The sequence below is a fragment of the Mobula birostris genome, chromosome 27 (assembly GCF_030028105.1).
Source record: "Mobula birostris isolate sMobBir1 chromosome 27, sMobBir1.hap1, whole genome shotgun sequence".
Taxonomy (NCBI): Eukaryota; Metazoa; Chordata; class Chondrichthyes; order Myliobatiformes; family Myliobatidae; genus Mobula; species Mobula birostris.
In genome coordinates this window covers 22,824,173-22,838,945 of record NC_092396.1, presented here as the reverse complement: position 1 = coordinate 22,838,945, position 14,773 = coordinate 22,824,173, and the positions used below count along the sequence as shown (strand labels likewise).

The 14,773-nt window shown below is 48.4% G+C and overlaps 1 protein-coding gene across 2 annotated transcripts in view; it reads left to right on the top strand.

Moving 5' to 3' along the window:
- LOC140188795 (uncharacterized) overlaps positions 1-14,773 on the top strand; it is a 58,774-nt gene that overhangs the window by 13,031 nt on the left and 30,970 nt on the right. For both annotated transcript variants that reach the window (XM_072245443.1, XM_072245441.1), the window contains exons 3-4: positions 6,679-6,728; positions 13,742-13,795. In XM_072245443.1, the coding sequence (XP_072101544.1) occupies positions 6,679-6,728; positions 13,742-13,795 (104 nt within the window). The remainder of the gene's footprint in view (positions 1-6,678; positions 6,729-13,741; positions 13,796-14,773) is intronic.

Below are 14,773 nucleotides of genomic sequence, written 5' to 3'. Positions count from 1 at the left end.
AGATTTCATTGTGGTTTTTTCTCAATGTGCAAAATGGCGTCACGTTTCAAAGGGAATATTCTACTTTTGTCGACCCTCAGGCGTGTTTTTTAAAAAACTAGCTGTCAAACTGTGGGACTGTAACGTGGATCCGGGATGTTGTTGTTATGTTTTGAGTGGGTTGCTTTTGACTGGAGTGAACAAGGGCAAGACTGATCTTGCCCTCAACGGGAACAACCATTTCCCAAGTTCTGCACAGTAACTGCAGATGCTGCTGGTGGGTTCCAGTGTACCACAGCCTGGCTCCCTGACACACGCCCACGCTCAGCTGACTCCACGACCTATAGATGAGACACCCAAGGATTCTACAACTCACCTCCTCCGTATAGTTTAATTATTTATTTTTACTCGCTTGGTTTGTCCTCTTTTGCAAGTGGGATGTTTGTCGGTCCTCTTTCTTTATTGAGACAGGGCCCTTCGAGCCACGCCGCTCAGCAAATCCACCCCCGATTTAATCCTAGCCTAGTCACGGGACAATTTACAATGACCAATTCACCTGCCGACCGGTATGCCCTCGGAATGTGGGTGGAAACTGGAGCACCCGGGTGAAACCATTGAGGTCACAGGCAGAACGTACAAACTCGTTCCGGGCAGCGGCAGGAGGGTGACGTGGGGAGAGGAGACTGTACCGTTAATGCCTTCCATTTCTGCTTACCTTTAAGTCCTTACGGGCCGCGGCGGGAACTGAACCCGTAACACTGGCGCTGTAAAGTGTTGTGCTAACGGCTATGCTACCGTGCCGCTTTTCATATTCATATATGAATAATTTCATAATTATTCATATTCATAATTATGAATAGTTATTCATAAATTCTATTGATTTATTTATTTTCCTGTACATGCCTGCAAGAGAATGAATCTTAAGGTAAATTATGGTGACCTACGCATATTTTGAGAATAAATTTACTTTGGATTTTGATATCTAAGTATGCAGTTCAGGTACAGCTGGGTTTACTCTGATTAAAGCTCTCGTGGCCTCAGACTGTACCTCGCTGTCTTGGCTTAGTGCTTTAACAAGGTGAGGGAGATCTGTTTAGTGTTGTGGTGATTGTCCTCCAGACTAGGTCAATAGAAATCTGCGTGCATCATAGCAAGTCTTTATTTTTCTTTCCAGTTCTTCTCCAAGTGGCTTTGAGTTGGGTCAGGCTGGATGTGGAAGTGGTTGTAAATCAGCTGGCTGGGATTGTGTTCGAACATCAAGCTTCAGTGTTACTCCCTGCCCTGTGATTTACATGGCTCCGCTGAGTGGGCCGTGGTACCGCAGCAAAGGGAAACCTCTCCTCCTAGGCCTGTGTGATGTCCCGTGCCACCTAGAACTTACTTACTGCCCGTTATGCTGCTGGCGTTTTGGGCAGCAATGAAGATCCTCCATCTCTGGCAGCGTTCAGGGCTTCCTTCATCGTTCGTAGCTTTCCTCTCGGTTTTCGCTACTGTCAGTCATGCAACTCCCGGGTGGAGGCTCGGGAATACTGTCACAGTCAGATGTAGGATTCCTCATTGCTGTTTCTGTAACACTTCTATCAGTCAGAGTTGTTGGCCCTGAGCTGAACCCCCAAACCTGGAGGACTGGTGGGCCACTCTTTGACTGGCCTCTATCCTTTGACCTGTTTGGGATGGGTGACCCTACCAAGAGCCAAAGCATGAAGCCCTGACTCCAGCCAACATTGCTCTCTGGGTCATTGAGGAACATAAGCCTCCAAACCCTACGGCAAGGTTGTGGTCCTCCTGGAGGTTGTACATAGAACAGTACAGTACCAGGCCCTTCGGCCCACGACGTCTGTGTTGGGCATGAAACCAAGTTTATCTAAATCTCTTCTGCCTGCACATGATCCATATCCTTTATCATGCGCCTATTTAAAAACCTCTTAAACACCTCCATTCTGTCTGTTTCTGTATCACTCTTCTGGCAACCTGTTACCTGTTCCAAGTACCCACCACTCTGTGTGTGTGGGGGGGGAAGAAAAACATAACTTGCCCTGCCCATCTCCTGTAAACTTTCCCCCTCTCACCTGTAGAAGCTAAACCAACTAAAAATGCTGGGTAACAGGAGCAGATGATCTTTCAGTTGAATGTTTATGCTCTGAGGCCCACTGGTGTTGCTGTAGTTTCAGAAATTAGAGCAATTAAGGAACTGACACAAATCTTTAAAGGAGATTTTCTAAATTTACACTTAAGTGCTTTATTTCTTGTCCCTACAGAACTTGCCTACATTGAATTACACCTGACACAGTTTATCTAATGATTTAAGCTGCTCTTCCTACCTCATTGTCACGTGAAAATTTTGAGCTCTACCTCTTCCCCCTTCACCCAAACCATAATAAAAAATGTAGCACGTAGAAGAGACTGTGTCACAGAGGGAAAAAAATGGGAACGTTGGATTGGTCTGGGAGCCAGAATAGACTCAATGGATCGAATGGCCTCTTGGTGCATCATGAAGATAGGAAAATAACAAAGCCCCTGGAAGACATATCTGTGCCATCTGCTGGGAAACCTTTTCTGGCTCATCTTTCTGCCACTTCACTAACTCCGTTTGTTAGTGAATTGGGCAGAAGGTGAGCTCGTGCCTGCAGAGGTCCCCTGGGTCCGGCAGAGCGTGTTGGGGCCTTGGCCAAGGAAGTACTTACTGATTGAGATACAGCACGGAATAGGCCCTTACGGCCCTTTGAGCCGTGTTGCCCAGCGACCCACCCGCCCCGCCCCCATTTAACCCTGGCCCAATCACGGGACAACTCACAATGACCAATTAACCCACTCACCCACACGTCTTTGGACTGTGGGAGGAAACCGGAGCACCCGGAGGAAACCCACGCGGTCACGGGGAGAACGTACAAACTCCTCCTACAAGCGGCGGGAGGGTGGTGTGGAGAGAGGAGGCGGCTCTGTTAATGTCTTCCATTTCTGCTTTCCTGTTTTCTGTGTCTGAGTATAATCATTTGTGCTTCCTGCGACTTCCGCTCTGCAGCCACACCACAAACACTCCCTTATTTCAAGAGGATATCCTGTAAGAGCTGCTGAGCTTCACATTTTAAGCTGAGAACCTTTGTGTTGGAACCCATGTGCTCAGCAGCTTTGTCGGCCCCTGAAATCAGCCCCCCAGGTGGGAATGCAGTGAAATGCAAAATGCCCCCAAGTGGACCACAACTTTGTCGTTGGGTTTGGAGGCTTGTGTGCCTCAATGATCCAGGGAGCTGCGTTGACTGGAGTCAGGGCTTTATGCTTTGGCTCTTGGTGGGTCACCCATGCCAAACAGGTCAAAGGGTAGAGGCCAGGCTAAGAGTGGCCCACCAGTCCTCCAGGTTTGGGGGTTCAGCTCAGGGATAACAACCCTGACAGGTGAAACAAAATTGTTACGGAAACAGCAATGAAGATTCCTTCTGCACCTGAGTGTGATGGTATTCCTGAGTCTCCATCTGGGACTTGTGTGACTGACGGCAGTGAAAACCGAGAGGAAGCTATTGAGACAATGAAGGAATCCCTGAACGCTGCCTGAGGCGGAGGACCTTCATGGCTGCCCTAAACGCCCAGCCGCGTAATGGGCAGAAACTCACCAAAGCTCATAAAACTTAAGGCAGCCGCTACTAAACCCAGTCCACCTTTGCCCACAGAATGGTGGGAGTGCAGAGGACTCAACGGTGCATTTAACGGGAAATGAAGTGAGCGTGAGAAAGGGAGGAAGCGAAGGGATTTGCTGGCATTCTGTGTGGCACAACAGTAGACGAGGGTTTATGTGGAGAATGTGCGGGGACGGCGACCCGTCGGCTGGTCGACCGGACTCTGCTTTGGAAGGGTGCCCGGGGGATGTGTGAGGAGGGACGTGGATGTGGAATAAAAGCAGAAAATGCAGGGAAGTGCTGAACAGGTTGAGCAATATCAGCAGAACAATGAGTGGAGGCAAAGTACCGGGTAGAGAACTGCCAGAGACGGGGGTGGAGGGCACGATGAGAGTCTATAGAGGTAGGGTGGCAGCTTACTGTGCAGAACCCTCTTCCCTCCTTGGCATTACGGGGGCTGCAAAGAAAGGAGCCGTCAGGTCTGTCACAGAGGCTGCTGAGTGAGCCTCCAGATGGCTGTGGGTCAAGAGGTGTGACCCTTGGACCGAGCCAGAGCCGGCTCAACCCTGGCCGGGTCGCCTGGGCGAGATGGACATTGAGAGACCCAAAGCTCCCGATGGCCCCCAGGTTACATCACTGATGCCGTGCCTCAGCGCGTCCTAGGATGTACCTTGGGTTTAAGTGAAGGATTAGAGCGGAGCCAGGGAACAATGTTCTCGAGGACGGTAAGGTCATGGAACTCAGTGCCTGAGAGGGTAGTAGCGGCGGAGGAAATGCTTAAAGGGTTCATGGGTGTCCTCTTGAAGATGCAGGACCTTCAGGGCTACCGATCCGCTGCTGGAAGGTGGGACTAGGCTGGATAACTCCTCAGTGGCAGGGGAAGAGCCTCAAAGTAAGGGATCAGCCGAGGGGACCGAGTTGAGAAGAAAGTTTTCCACTCAGAGCAGAGCCAGTCCTCTGCGAGAGGGCTGGAGCTCCTGTATATCTCATGATTCTGCTCTGAATTTGTATGTAGTTCACCGCGGGGCTGGTCCCTGTGCACGGAGAGGGGGTGTCCAAAGCAAAGAAATGGAAGCTTTCAATCCCTCAAGCCTGCTCCCTATTCAGCAAGAACATGTCTCAGCTTTTACCTCACTGCCATTGGCCTTTTCGTTTGACGGGCTGTCTGTTTGGAAGATGAATCTCAGGGTTGAGTACTGCACGCATACTTTGATCACAAATGTACTTTGAATCTTTAACCTTGATTCCCTCCATATCTAAAAGCGTTATCGACCTCTGCCTTGGACGCTCTCAGTGACTGGGCTTCCCAGCCCTTGCACAGAGAAGATTTCAAAGGCTACGTGGGTTCTGGGTGGAAATCTTGCTTCTCAACACAGTCCTGAATGGCTGGTCCCTGACTTGATGCTGTTTCTCTCGTTCTGGAAAGAAGCACTATCAACTCTCTTTCTACTTTGTCGAGTCTTTTAAGAATTTTAAGAGATTACTTCTTGTTTTTCTAGACTCTAGAGCAGGGGTTCCCAACCTGGGATCCGTGGACTCCAGGCTTAATGGTGTCGGTCCATGGCATAAAAATGGTTGGGAAGCCTTGGTCTAGAGTTCATAGGTCCTGAATGTTTACGCTCTCCTCATCAGACAGTGCTCCATACCAGCTGTTAAGCTGGTGAACCTTGACTGCATTCCTTCACGCCATGTACATCCTGCCCTGGGTAGGGAGACTAGATCTGTATGCAGTTTTACCAAGGCCCTATATATTTGGAACACAATGCCACTCTTCTCTTGTAATCTAATCTTCTTTTAGTAAAGGCCAGTGTATTCCTTGCCTTGCTAATTGCTTGCAGATCTTTCAGGTCAACTTTCAGAGCTGTGTTCCGAAGAACACCAAGTTCCCTGCACACCAGTACCATCCAGCTTCCTGCAGTGTGCTAAAATATATATTTGCTCTCCCAGCCCTGGTGTCTGCCTCACCCTCTTTAATGGCACTGTCACTTCCTAGTGACCTTGCTCCTCCCCCAACTCCCTCATGCCTCTGCTCTCTAACTGCGGTGCCTTGTGTCATTCTGACCGCACTAATTAAGCACGAATCAAATATTGGATGTAGCACACACCCTGCTTCTTGGCTGCCTGTCAAACTTGCCGTTCCATCGAACAAATTCTGCATCGAGGGCAGTCATCCCTGCCCTCAGCTTGGAGCCTTCCAAACCTCCTCTTCTCGCTGTCTCTAAAACATACCTCTTTAACCGAGGTTATTTATTTTCTCATCTTTAATAATGTCCCTCTTTTGTTTAGAATCATTCTTTTTTGTTTGATAATAATCCCATAGAGCACTCTGAGTCATTTTAACATGCACACAATGTATATAAATAAATATGAGCTGTGCTTGTGGTGACTGTGGTGAACTGCTGAGAGACGCAGTCTCCAGGGGTGTCCATTCTTTGGTGCCAAGCTCAGTTTAAGGATATCCAGTTACAACTCCTTTCCCTTACCTACCCGTGTTCTGCAGCCAGTGTAAGACCAGAGTATAAGAGCAAGAAGGTAATGCTGAAGCTTTATAAGACATTGGTCAGACTGCACTTGGAGTGTTGTGCGCAGTCTTGGGCCCCTTATCCAAGAAAGGATGTGCTGGCATTGGAGAGGGTCCGGGGGAGTTTCACGAGAATGATCCCAGGAATGACAGGGTTAATTTTGATGGCCTTGAGCCTGTACTCGTTCGGGTTTGGAGAATGAAGGGGGGTGGGATTTCGTTGAGACCTGTTGAATATTGAAAGGCTTAGGTAGAGTGGATGTGGAGAGGATGTTTCCAGTAGTGGGGGAGTCTAGGGCCAGAGGGCACAGTCTCAGAGTAGAAGGACATCTCTTCAGAACAGAGATGGGGAGGAATTTCTTTAGCCAGAGGGAGGGGGATCTGTGGAATTCATTGGCGCAGACAACTGTGGCATCAAAGGTTATGGGGAGAAGGCAGGTATGCCTGCTGTTGTGTCTTGTAGTCTGATGGAGATATTGATGACTGCCTAATGCTTAAAATATTAAAAGCATTCACCTGTTCCTGATGATTGTTAATTCATTTCCATTTCCTTTCCTGTCTCTGCAGATTTTCTAGTGTATAAATTAGAAGCTCAAGAGTCATTGAACAAAGAGAAGGTGAGTACCCATTTTATTTATAAATGTACCTCTTCATCTCGAAGCTGAAACTCATCTCCTATCAAAGCCTTCCTGTTTAAAGATGCAAATCCTTTACCGCCTAACCACTGACCTTGATTAATCTGATCTTCTCTCCTTGTCTTTTCATCCTCACTGTTACGGCTTTGCATACAGTGATGTGAGTTCTGCAAGACCTTCCTGGATGTGAGATTCGCAGTAAGCGGTTAATTGGGAGAGGAGTCGGGTGGGTGAGGTGTGTCTCACTCCCTTGCCACCCCGAATTTTACACCCTTGCTGGAGACTTCTGGTGTGGGGAAGTGCGAGGTCAGCGGCCTCCGTGGAAGGAATCAAAAAGCGGGTGTGAGGATTCAGAAAGAGTCTGGACAGGGACGGCAGATGAGAGATCTGGGCATTGATGTTGATGATGCACAAAACGTTAGTGTGCAGGTGTGGCACGAAATTAAGAAGACAAATGGCATTATTGCCGGGGGCTGGAGTTTAACAACAGAGAAGTATTGTTACAAGTATACGGGGTATTGGTGAGGCTGCATCTGCACTGCGTGCAGTTTTGATCCTCTTATCTAAGAAAGGATATGGTGGTCTTGGAAGCAGTCCAGAAGAGATTCAGTAGGCTAAGTCATGAGATGGGAGGGTTGTCCTTTCATGAAAGGTTCAAAAGCATCGTTCGAAGAATTCAGATTCTGATTTATTTGTCGCATGTCTATCGAAAGCCACAGTGAAACGTGTCGTTTGCGTTAACAACCAACACACCCAAAGGTGTGCTGGGGGTAGCCCGCAAACGTTGCCACACCCTCTGGCACCAACGTAGCATGCCTGCAACGTGCGGCCGAACAACGCAAGCAGGAACGACAACACAAAAAGAAGACAACAGCAGCAAATCAAACTCCTTTCCCACCCACTCACACACAGACAGGCCCCCAGCCTCAGGAAATACCTCCTCTGGGCCTCCAGATTCCAGACACTGTTTGAACTCGCAGACTTGGAAATATCAGCACTCTGACCTCTGGACCAGCTGACCCTGGCAGGGGCTAGGGCCTTTGAGCCTCTGACCGTACAAGCTGACCCAGGGGCCTGGGCCTTTGGGCCTCTGACTTTACAAGCTGACCCATGGGCCTGGGCTTTTAGGCCCCTGACCATGCAAACTGATCCAGGGGCTTGGACCTTTCGGCCTTTACCTCTGGACCAGCTGACCCAGAGGCTTCGCCCTCCAGAACTCTAACTCCGTTCTCGCTGAGCTCTTGACTTCAACCTTTGGCTTTGCCCTCGACTCACCCATCACCTGCCAGCTCCTGCTTCTCCCGCCTCCTCACTCTGGTATCTGTTCCCCCTACTTCCCCGTTCCAGTCCCCGGACGGTCGGGATGATGCATGTGAACAAGGGGTGATAAAACTGAAATCTTAAGGGAGAACGATAGAGCAGCTGTGGGTCTGTTTACACCAGTGGGAGAGCCTCGAACAAGGGGACATGGTGATAAGATTAGGAGGTGGTCATCTAAAATTGAGCTGGTTAGAAACTGTCTCACAGAGGATGGTGAATCCCTGGAATTCTCTACCTGAGATATTAGTGGAGGCTGGATGACTGGGGCTAGTTAAAGAGGAGGGAGATAAATATTTGAAATATTGGAGACTTGAGGGCCTTGAAGAACTGGGGCAAGAGGAGTTGAAACTTGAGGCAAATCAACCATGTTCGGACTTGAAGGACTAGGTGGCATCGTCCTAATCATGTGTCCTTGTGCTGTTGTTTATTTTATTTGGCCTCCCGGTTGTGCTTTCATTCCAGTTTGTGAAGTGTTTGCTTTATCCGCTCTGTGCCTTTGATGTCCACTTGCTACAGAGGCAGAGCTGGGTGGACGTTGGGTTGGTGCTTTAGATCCGGCCAAACCGTAGGAGGAATTTCAGGCGGCGTGTCTGAAGCCCACCGTTAACTATTGAACTACTTGGTGGGAGGAGACCCTCACCAGAGACTTGGGAACAAGAGGCTGGGCTGCTGTTCCAGCTCAGTACCGAAAGAGGACTACACTGCCAGAGGTGCCACCTTTCAGATGATACCAAGTGTCCTGAGGGCTTCTATAGCCACTTGAGATTGAAGACAGGGCCAGTGTTTGAGGTGGACAGGGAAGGCACGCTCAGTGCCTTGCTTGATTGATTATTCCAGACTGAGAATTTATATGTGCAGATCGACTGCTGCATTTCCCACACAGAGACTTACATCAAATGGTTATTTCAGTGACTGTGAAGTACTTTGTGTCTCGAAAGGCGCTGTGTAATTGCGAGTCTGCCTCTCTCTCTGCAGTGCCGGCGAGGGCTTGTTTACTTGGACGGGGGCCCGGCTGTGTGATAACCTGCCGGTGCCAGAGGAGTGTGAGGACAGCCTGACCCCAGGGTAGCTGTCCCCCCCCCGACCTGGAGGTCATTTCATCGCCTGCAGAACATTACAAACTCCCTTCCGTTCCCATCGACTGCCAGCTCCCCGCTCGCTCTCCCGCGTCTCACTGAAGTAACTTCTATTTTAGGAAGACTCAATCGTTCGTTCAGAGCAGTCACATTAAAAGCTGCTTGGCTGCAGTCCAGCGCACTCCCTGGAACAGGAAGGAATATATCCAGGCCCTTGGAGGAAATGTCCAGGGATTCTGATCCCCGGCTTGTTGAAAACTAACCGCAATTCAAAACAGTGAAGATTTGATGTTACCCGAACTGGGATTATTGATTTCTGTTTTGTTCTCTGTGTGATGTGCTTGTCACTGGTAGTTACTGTCTGTTTCTAAGCAATACTTCAGTCCGTTCCTGCCTGAGCCAGACAGTCCAGAGGTAGTTAAAGGCAGACAACAGAAGAGATTCAAAGACGTATTAAAAGCCAACATGAAGAAATGTAACATCGACATCAACAATTGGGAAACCAATGCCAAGGACAGGAAACTCTGGTAAGCCATCATCTGAGAAGGAACAGCAACTTTCGAAGCCAACGGATGTGCAGAATTAGAAGAAAAGGGAAGAAAATGGAAAGAGAGGCAGCGACAACTGAAGCCTGATCTGCCATCTGGAACTACAGGTTTCCCCCGCCATCCGAAGGTAGAGCGTTCCTATGAAACGGTTAGTAAGCCGAAATGTCATAACGCAAAGAAGCAATTACCATTTATTTATATGGGAAAATTTTGTGAGCGTTCGCAGACCCAAAAATAACCTACCAAATCATGCCAAATAATACATAAAACCTAAAATAACAGTAACATATAGTAAAAGCAGGAATGATATGATTAATACACAGACTATATAAAGTAGAAATACTTTTCCACAATCATTGCTGGCACTGTTCTCCGTAGCGAAAATCTCACGCAAGCACTCTTGGCAGAAAATCTCGCGCAACCGCTCTCCAGTAACCTTTAAGCTATGAAGCTGCCAAATCATACCAAGTAACACGTAAAAATACGCAGCCGATATAAAGTAGAAATAATGTATGTACAGTGTAGTATCACTTACTGGAATTGGTTCAGCGCCGAGCACACTGATGATGGTGTGTTAGGCTGAGTCGTCGCAGGCTGGGTGGTGCAGTGGCCCCCACCCTCCGGGCCACCAACCGATACATTGCCACGAAGCACGCAGGGGTCCAGTGGTAGCCGGGGCGCACCCAGCACATCTTTGAGAAAAAAGCTGAAATAAACATGCTAATTAATTCGGTGTCGCCCGACACGTAATTGTCGGCCCAGATCAGTGCCGATTGCCAATTGCCGATTGCTTCGCCTCTTATCTGGGCCGACAATTACGTGTGGGGCGGCACCTAATTAATTAGAATGTTTATTTCGGCCTTTTTCTTAAAGATGTGCTGTGTGTCTCCCGGCTACTGCTGCATTCTCCACGAATGGATACAGTATCTGTCCGCGGCCTGAGTGTTGGGGTGGTGGGACACTGGGGTGTCATCTCGTCGTCTGTTTCCATTACAGCAGGCAGCTCATCTTCTCCTATGACTGCCCGCCTCGATGTCGAAGGTCGAGGTTCGTCGTCTGCTGTGGCTGATGTGGAAGGCTTGCTTGACTGCTGAGCCTCGCGCATTTTTCTATCATATAGTTCTTTGTAAGGACTCAAACCACCTTGCAAATATCCCCTAAACCGACGTACCCTTTCAAAATTAAAGTCATACTTTATCATTGCAGCGAAAATCTCACGCAGTGGCTTCACGTTCATTTCGCTACTGCATTCGGTTTCGATTGTTATCCTTTCCTCTTCCAATTGCATCAGCTCTTCATCTATCAGTTCTTGGTCATGGGATGCCAAAACCTCTTCAACATCATCTTCTTCAGCTTCCACAAGTCAAACTCACTTTGTCCTTACTTTGTTCACCACGATCAACACTATGTCTAGTTTTACACTAAATGTAACACCCTTACGAGCTCTTTCAGGCTTTTCCAATACCTCAGAACTCATCTTGCAAACGGCTGCTCAATGCAACGTGTTAAAGCAATGCCGTTCCGAATCCAGGGGAGAGCGGCTGCTCGGGGCGCGCGCTGTCTTTTATTGCGCGCTGATTTTTTCATGCGCTGGTTTTTTTCATAACAGTGAAAACACCTTCTGAAAGCGAAAACAGGGTACTAATGTAGGTCTTTCGTAACAGTGAGGTTTCGTAAAGCGAACATTGGAAAAGTGGGGGACACCTGTACCTGTCCTGAATGCGGAAGAACTTTCAAAGCCAAGATTGCCACTTGAGAGCCCATAAATAGGTCAACGGAACGAAGACCATCATCCTCGACCTCGAGGGATAGCCACGACGATGACGTGTTGTAAATCAAACATATTGCCACGTCTTTGGAACCGTACAGAAGCCAAGATGAGGAACTTCTTTTCCGAAAGGACGATGAGTTTTATGATTACATGACAGCTTCAGTTATTACCTGACATTACATTTTCATTTCCATGCTCAGCTTACGTTCCCTACTTGTAGGGCATGGAATTTGAAAGGTATAGTCTGGACTGTCGGTCAACTGGTTACTCGTCAAGTAACGCAGCTGCTGTGTGGCCAGCGTTTAAACCCAGTTAGGACACTGGTTCCTTCGGACGGAGATGAGGAGAAACTGTTTTTCCCAGAGAGTGGTGAATCTGTGGAATTCTCTGCCAGGGAAGCAGTTGAGGTTTCTTCACTAAATATATTTAAGATACAGTTAGATAGATTTTTACATAGTAGGGGAATTAAGGGTTATGGGGAAAAGGCAGGTAGATGGAGCTGAGTTTACGGACAGATCAGCCATGATCTCACTGAATGGTGGGGCAGGTTCGATGGGCTGGATGGCCTACTCCTGCTCCTATTTCTTATGTTCTTATGATGCTCCATCAGTGCTTGACCACGTAGTTTGTCTGCCAAAGCTGATTATGTTATTTTTTTGGATAGATGCCAAGGAGTACAAGGCCAAAAATGCGATGTTAGCGTTTCATTTAAAGAGGACTAGAATATAAAAGCAAGGATGTAATGCCGGACTTTTATAAGGTGATGGTCCGACCACATTTAGAACTTTGCAGGTAGTTTTAGGCCCCGTATCTAAGAAAGGATGTGCTAGCATTGGAGATGGCCCTGAAGACGTTTATGAAAATGATCCCAGGGACAGAATGATTATCAAATAAGGAGCATTTGATGGCCCAGGGCCTGTACTCGCGGGAGTTTAGAAGGATGACAAGGGGTCTCATTGAAACCTACCAAATCTTGAAAGGGCTGGATGGAGTGGACATGGAGAGGATATTTCCAGTAGTGAAAGTGTCTAGGACTAGAGGGCACAGTCTCAGAATAGAAGAACATCCCTTTAGAACAGAGATGGGAAGGAATTTCATTGCCTTAGACAGCTGTGGAGGCAAAGTCATTGGGTATGTTTAAAGTGGAGGTTGATATGTTCTTGGTTAGTAAAAGCATCAAAGGTTATGGAGAAAAGGCAGGAGAGTGGGTTTGAGAGAGATGATAAATCACCCAGGATCAAATAGCCTTACTCTTCTCCTACGTGTTACGGTCTGGTGGCAGGGTGGAGGTATGCCTCTACCAAAGGAGATGTAAGCCACTAGGCTGCAGGTCACCCTTGGGCAAGGTGTAGCACTCATTCAGGGTCATGTGAAGCCATGGGAGCAGGTGGTGGATGGTTATATGAGCAGTGGGTGCATAACACAAGTCCTGGTGATGCGACCACTGACGCCAGGCAGGCAATCTCTGAAGAGTATTGATAATAGCTGGGGCCACCCGTCTGGTAAAGACACTGCCTAGAAGAAGGCAATGGCAAACCACTTCTGTAGAAAAATATGCCAAGAACAATCATGGTCATGGAAAGACCGTGATCGTCCACGTCATATGACACGGCACATGATGATGATGTCATATGGCACGGCACATGATGATGACGATGACGATGTGTATGGTTTTATGGTCTACGATATTAATTGCCTTTATTCTTGTGGAATATGTTATCCCAGTACAAGAAAAACATTCCCAACAGGAACCTTTCTGTCACCCAGGGAACAGAATTAACACTAAGTAAACCAAGACCTCTTGGATCCAGTCCCTTCTTTTCATTCATGCTCCCCCTGATCCAGATGTATCCAGAAGACATAGGGTTCCCCCAAAACAACTTAATTAGCTCTAAATGATTGGCTCCCAAAATACTCTGGGCTGTATGTGGTTGAAGGACCAGAGAGTATCATTGAATGGATTGGAAGACGGGATAAAGAATTGCCATTGGGTTTGGGGCTGCGGTACTGCGATTGGATTGGGATGGAAGCTGTTCCTGCGGTGGGGGCCGGAATACTGTTTTGGGATTGCACTGGTTTTAGCAGGGTGGAGGAACTGGGCTGGCATAGTTAGCTGCAGGTCCAGGCTGGGACTGCATGAGGGAGAGGTACTGAGAGTGTGTGTGAATCTTTGAGGTGGATTGCCCATTTTATGCAGTTGCACCTGACCCCCGGCCCGTGTGTTCAGCCCCTCTGTGCCTTGAGCATTGGCTAATCTACTCTGGTGTGATTTTCTTGCAGCAAGATGCCATGAATCGATACGGCGCTCTCAGTTCCCAGCACAAGATCCTGAAGGTGGGTATGGCTGCCGGTACAGGAACCAGCAGCGGCTCCTCATGAGATTGGGAGGGGGGGGGCAGTTAGTCTTTCTTTAAGTTATTAATGTTGGGAGGAGTTGGGCAGTCACAGTCCAGTTCCCAATAAACGGAGAGCCGATGAGAGTCGCAGATTCCGGGCACTCGCATCGCTGCAGCCTGGGCTCGATTCAAAATGTCTGGCCTTTTAGCTGATGCTATTCTGCAGGCCCAGTTGCCTGTTACCTGTTGTTGAAGGGCGAACTGGTGGGGACAGACAGTGGGACAATTCAGCAGTCTCATGGCACCATCAGAAGACCCTCTAGTCAGTGTCTCTCTTGTCACCAGCTCACGGGTTTTCTTGCTCGCTGATAATTTTCACTGTAGTTTCGTGCTCTCGCCCTTACCGTAAGCCATTGATGTAGAATTAGACCACTCGGCTCATTGAGACTGCTCTGCCATTCCATCACAGCTGATTTATTATCCCTCTCAACCCCATTCTCCTGCCTTCTCCCCATAACCTTTTGACACCCTGAATAATCAAGAACCTACTAACCTCCGTTTTAACTATATCCAGTGACTTGGCCTCTACAGCCGCCTGTGATAATGAACTTCACAAATTCACACCTTTTAGCTTAAAAAAAATGCTCCTTATCGCTGTTCTGAAGGAACGTCCTTCTATTTTGAGGCTGTTTCTGCTGGTGGGAGAATCTAAAACTAGGGGAGACTTCCTCTCGCTTCCCCTGTGATCGTTCCTTCTCTGCCATTGCTGCATCTTCTCTGCAGAGGCATCGTAGAGCAGCCAAATCCCGTGCTGGCTCCGTGACCAGCAAGGGCTGTGGCTTTGCCCAGACTGTTTCCCACCCACTCTCAACTGAGGCCCACCGTTAACATACTGACCGAGAGCAAAATTTCGGGGCCCCCCCCTCCCCAAACACGGACTGGTCCTGTGGAGACCCCTTGACCTCTGTTGCCTGAT